The 6,143-nt window shown below is 39.9% G+C and overlaps 1 protein-coding gene across 1 annotated transcript; it reads left to right on the top strand.

The window, feature by feature from the left end:
- The first annotated feature begins 603 nt into the window (after positions 1-603).
- LOC109023623 (vomeronasal type-1 receptor 3) lies at positions 604-1,536 on the top strand. Its single transcript, XM_031003015.1, is given in 4 exon segments — positions 604-1,234; positions 1,237-1,368; positions 1,371-1,394; positions 1,397-1,536. Coding segments are annotated over 4 exon segments (927 nt in total).
- Positions 1,537-6,143: the final 4,607 nt, after the last annotated feature.

A 6,143-nucleotide genomic window follows, 5' to 3' on the forward strand; every position in this document is an offset into this window, starting at 1 on the left:
GTGTGCCCCTGTAATCCCAGATGCTTGGAAGGCTGAGGCCAGAGAATCGCTTGAAACTGGGAGGTAGAGGTTGCAGTGAGCCAAGATCGCACCACTGCACTCCACCCTGGGTGACAGAGTGGACTCTATCTCAAAAAAAGAGAAAACACAACAGAAAACAAAATATCCCACAAATAGCCGGGCACGGTGGCTCACGCCTGTAATCCCAGCACTTTGGGAGGCTGAGGCGGGCGGATCACGAGGTCAGGAGATCGAGACCATCCTGGCTAACATGGTGAAACCCCGTCTCTACTAAAAATACAAAAAAATTAGCTGGGCGTGGTGGCGGGCGCCTGTAGTCCCAGCTACTCGGGAGGCTGAGGCAGGAGAATAGCTTGAACCCGGGAGGCGGAGCTTGCAGTAAGCCGAGATGCGCCACTGCACTCCAGACTGGGCCAGAGCGAGACTCCATCTCAAAAAAAAAAAAAAAAAGAAAATGTCTAAGTTGGAAACAACGGTAAGTGGACGATAGTGGATTTTATTTGCAAAAGTGAAACAGAGTTTATGTTTCCACGCAGGGTTCTCTCACTTTGAATGTAGTTATCAGTCACTGAAAAATGACAAATGGCCTCCAGGGATTTTTCAATAGGCATGATCTTCTTATCTCAGATCATAGTTGGATTCCTGGAGAATTTCTTTCTTCTTTACCACTATAGTTTCCTTTGTTTCACCAGAAGTATGTTATGGTCCACAGATCTGATTCTTAAGCATCTGATCGTAGCCAACTTCTTGGTTATACTGTCTAAAGGAATCCCACAAACAATGGCTGCTTTTGGGCCGAAAGATTCCCTCAGTGATATTGGATGCAAACTTGTGTTTTATGTTCACAGAGTGGGCAGGACTGTGTGCATTGGCAATGCCTGCCTCCTGAGTGTCTTCCAGGTCATCACCATCAGCCCCAGCGAATTCAGGTGGGCACAGCTTAAACTACATGCTCCTAGATACATCAGGTCCTTCAACATCCTGGTCCTGTGCTGGATTCTGAACATGCTGGTAAATATTACTGTTCCTCTACATGTGACTGGCAAGTGGAACAGCATAAACAGCACAAAGACAAATGATTATAAGTATTGTTCTGGAAGAGGTAGGAGCAGAATTCTACAGTCATTACATATTGTCTTGTTATCATCCCTTGATGTTTTGTGTTTGGGGCTCATGGCCTTGGCCAGTGGCTCCATGGTTTTTATCCTGCACAGCTCAAGCAGCAGGTCCAGCACATTCATGGGACCAACCTCTCCCCCAGATCCTCCCCTGAGTCCAGAGTCACCCAAAGCATCCTGGTCCTGGTGAGCACCTTGTGTTATTTTACTCGCTCTCCTCCATCTTTACACGTCTTTTTCCTAATCCCAGTTGGTGGCTTTGAACACCTTGGTACTGATCACTGCCTGTTTTCCCACAGTCAGCCCCTTTGTGCTCATGAGCAGCCATCCCAGGATACCCAGGCTGGGCTCTGCCTGCTGTGGAAGGAATCCACAGTTTCCTAAGCTGATCAGATAGTTCTCCGATTTATGTGGATTGTCTTCTTTCTGTACAATGAATGGCCATTTGTTGATTTCTTCCTGCAGAAGGTTAAGCACCACAATTGGCAGTCAATTGCAAAGGTGTGTGTAAGACTCAGAATCTGTCTTTGCTCTTCAAGGATTTTTCATGTATCATAAACGACAGTTACAGATGAAATGTTTTGCAAAGGGCTTTCATAATTTTCATTTTGTTAATGTTGCAATGGAGAAGTTTAGAGGCAAATTATTCATTACATGTGGGCCTCTAATAATTTGTAACAGTGCAATTTTAACCAATTAGTAAAAAATGTCATGGAATTAACTGGGCACAGCAGTGTAAGAAAAGTTTAATGAAATAAAGAAGCTTTAAGTGATGATCAATGAAGAAAGTGAGAAGAAAGTCAGTTCACGCCCTTTTTCGTTTTGAATTAATCTTCATTTTTTTCCCATTTTCAAGTTGTAGAATTTTCTTTTTGTCCTTGATGATTATACTTTATTTTAATGAGACTAGTTTTTGATTATTTAAAAATAATTCTGTCCTTCTATAATTTTTCTGATGTGTAGATCCTATGTTCATGCTTCTTATACGAAGATTTTCTCTCTTTTGGTTTTGAAGGAGCATTCTCTGCTCCTTCACCTGAACGTTCAGCCTTTTAATCCAGACTAATTGTATCAAAATTGGTATTTATCCCACATATTCTGTTGTTCATATGTTTTTTTGTAACTTACGCTTAATATTTTGAGTTTCAAATTTTTGCTATTTATATGATTCTACTGTTGTTTCTTCTATTTTTGAATAAAATCTAGATGCATACTTTTCTAAAAGGTAAGAATGAAAAATAGCAGTTCTACCACCAGGCCTGGGATGGAGTTGGAGGGAAAATAATGTATCAGATCCTTCAGGATGTTAAAGATCAGGTTTTGTCATTTTACCTTAAATTCATTTTTTTCTTTAATGAATGCAACCTTTTTTTTTAAAAATTGCAAGTCTAGTCGAATAGACCAAATGTTCCTACTTCTAAAATAAGCTACAAGTAATCTTTTTCTATGAAAATGCTGTGAGTTGGTGCCACAGCTAAACTTTCTCTAATAGCAGCAGTATCATCAGCCCATGGCAGCAAAGAAATGCTAATTTCTGGCATCCCAGGGGCTGCTATCGAAGCAACTTCATAAAGCATGTAGATATCTATTCTGCTGAAGTTTCAAACAAATAAAAATGATCATTGTGCTTGTGGGTTTCGTACCTTTCAATATATACATAAGTGATGGCAAATTAACAAATAATAGCAGGTCCTTGATTTCCAATAAAATCACAAGGCAGAGGGTTGGCAGTGAAAAGAAAAATGTTTAGAATGGAAAAAAGTTACAAAATGGTGTTGGCATTCACAAAAAAGATCATGCGGAGATCAGATCCATATTGACTAAACATTGAAAATTCAGCTACAATCCAAAGAACCCTGTCCGAGTCCAAAGGCATGCATGCCAGCTGATGGAAATGCGGGACATTATCTGACAGTATCTTCTCCAGAGCAGAACAGTAACGTCTCACTGGAATACTCACGAAAGGGTGAATGAGCTGCCATCATACTTCTTTTTTGTAATTCAAAATAAAAGAAACACAAGCATAGCGTCAGAGGCGTTCAAACCAGAGTGACTCCATTTTGAGTGAGGGCTAGGAAAATGAGGCTGGCCTGTACATGTTCATGGTTAAGGGAACAAACAATGTTTACTAAACAGATCCAGACTTGGGAGTGTCCAGATATGCTGATATTTGGAGAACAAAGGCATTCCTAATTTTGCTTTAAAGATAATAATATTGATTCTTGCAAAATATAGTAATTAAGAAAATTAATCCTTTATCACAAATCCTTGTAGCAGAGCACATCTCCCCAAGATCTTTTTTTATCCTGTATATATACAAACATTGTACCTAGGGCTGACGCCTTCCTCCTCTTACTCTCAGGAACGCCCTGCTTGGTCTAAGGAGTAGCTGTCCTTTTACCATAATAAACCTCCTTAATAAACTTGCTTTCTTAATAAACTTGCTTTTGCTTTACACTGTGGACTCACCCTGAATTCTTTCTTGTGTGATATCCAAGAAACCTCTCTTGGGGTCTGGATCGGGACCCCTTTCCTGTAACAACAGGACAAAATAAATTACAGAAGATTGGACAGAGAAAATATAGAAATTCACAATAACGGCTGGGTGCGGTGGCTCACGCCTGTAATCTCAGCACTTTGGGAGGCCGAAGCAGGCAGATCACTTGAGGTCAGGAGTTTGAGACCAGCCTGGCCAACATGGCGAAAACCCGTCTCTACTAAAATACAAAAATTAGTCAGGTGATGTGGTGGGCATCTGTAATCCCAGCTACTCGGAAGGCTGAGACAGAAGAATCGCTTGAACCTGGGAAGTGGAGGTTGCAGTGAGTCAAGATCATACCACTGCACTCCAACCTGGACGACAGAGCAAGACTCTGTCTCAAAAAAAAAAAAAAAAAAAAAAAAAGAAAATTCAGATTGTTTCCTTTCTTTGCTTCTGGTTTTACAGAGACTCCTTTCTGAACCACCAGGGGGTATAAAAATTGTCTTGACCCAGGGCCTATAGCCGGTAGTCAGTCCTCATCAATGGAGTCACACATTCTGCTACTTCTGGTTTGAGAACATTCCATGTTATGCATTCAGATGACTCTGCAGACTCACTGTCAGTAGTTATTGTTTGCAGATTTCTTCTCATTTGGGCTGAGGCTTCACTCAAAAATTCACACACTGAAAACTGGCCCTCTGGTCGCCTTGTCTGGGCCTCCCCCTTTGCCGCAGCCCCTCTCTGCCTGGCTCTGCGCTCCTGCCCCCAGGCCTGCAGCTGCGCTCCCCACCCAGGCTTGCACGGCGGGTGGCATTTTACCTTAAATTCTAAAAAGAAAGTTAGTTCTGTGAAATCTGTGAATTTTTTGTGGGAAGAGAGTCGTCCATTTCAAATATTTTAAGGTAAAAATGGACGCAGTGGTCTGGGTGGAGCGAAATGAGCACAGGACTGTGGAAAGAGATTTTCATTAGAATTCGACTCACAGCTGATGAATATGAGACTCATCAAGAAAACTGCCTAATTTTCGGGACCCTGTGAGGGTAGACTATACTGTATTAGCAATAATCCCAATTAGCCTGTTCAGAAGAAATAGGCATCAGGGTGACCTCTGGGAAGTGAATCTGGTGGAACCAGTCACCGTCGGTGGAGGAGCCGACGCCAGGGACCCTGGGGAGGCTTATGCTTCCCTTTTTCTAGGGAGTTGGTGGTAATTGCTGCCTTGAAATATTCAAGGAAGCCAATTTGAAACAATCATAATACAAATGGGCTAATCATGTGGTTGAAGCGAAAAATTTCCACAGATATTTTCTTATTATTGTTAGGTAAAGCAGGTAAAATGTCTTGAAAATTCAAATATTTGAAAAATACAATGCAGAAGTTTGGTCCAATGGACATATATGGAACCTGGGCTATGTGTTGCATTACTCAGCAATATAGAACGATTGAAATAATGCAATCACAGAGGGAGGCTTAAAGAATGTAAAATATTTTAACCATAGAGATTAACCTTGCCACTATTAAATAATAATATTTTGAAATAGTTTATGAAGCAATTTAAAATACTAAACCTAAAAACTGAGCAATATTCCTAATTAATATTTAGAACTTTTCAGATGAAAAGACAATAAAAATTCTTCATATTCAAGTTGTGCACTGTATTTGTTCAAAAGTAGAGAAAATTAGATGGCTGCAAATTCAAATGCTACAATAGAAGATGCCTGACAATATGTGTTTTTGATGTCAAACTCTGAAATTAAATTAAAAAAAGAAGCTTCACCTTGGTCAGGAGAGGTGGCTCATGGCTGTAATACCAGCACTTTTGGAGGCTGAGGTGGGCGGATTACCTAAGGTCAGGAGTTTGAGACCAGCCTGGCCAACAGGGTGAAACACCATCTCTACTAAAAATACAAAAATTAGCCAGGCATGGTGGTATGTGCCTGTAATCCCAGCCACTTGGGAGGCTGAGACAGGAGAATCGCTTGAACCTGGGAAGCGGAGGTTGCAGTGAGCCCAGATCGCACCACTGCTCTCCAGCCTGGCTGACAGAGCAAGACACTGTCTCAAAAAAATAAAAGCTTAGCCTAAATAATGTGTTATCATAAAGTATAATATAAGTAAAAAATTTAGAATAAGTATTACATGGGATATAATAAAATAAAATTAATGATAAAATAGAGCTTACTGCAATGTTAATAAAAATGTGAAAAGATATATTTAATATTAAAAAATAAACAGTATTTAAAACTTCATGGAGATTTTTTAAAAGTCTACATTCTAAGACAAACAACTTTACACTAATAAATTAGAAAACTTAGAGGAAAAAGTGATTTCTGTTAAATAATAAGATACCTAATACATACATTATGTCAAAACTTAAAACTAAGCAAGTGTAAGTCATGGATTTGCATGTATAATTAATATACAGGTACACAAAATGATTGAGAAGGGTTCATTTCAGAAATACAGGACATGCCAATGAGAGAATCAGCTCATATCATGACATGAAAAATTAAATGAGATAA

Source organism: Gorilla gorilla, chromosome 18 (genome assembly GCF_029281585.2).
Source record: "Gorilla gorilla gorilla isolate KB3781 chromosome 18, NHGRI_mGorGor1-v2.1_pri, whole genome shotgun sequence".
NCBI lineage: Eukaryota > Metazoa > Chordata > Mammalia > Primates > Hominidae > Gorilla > Gorilla gorilla.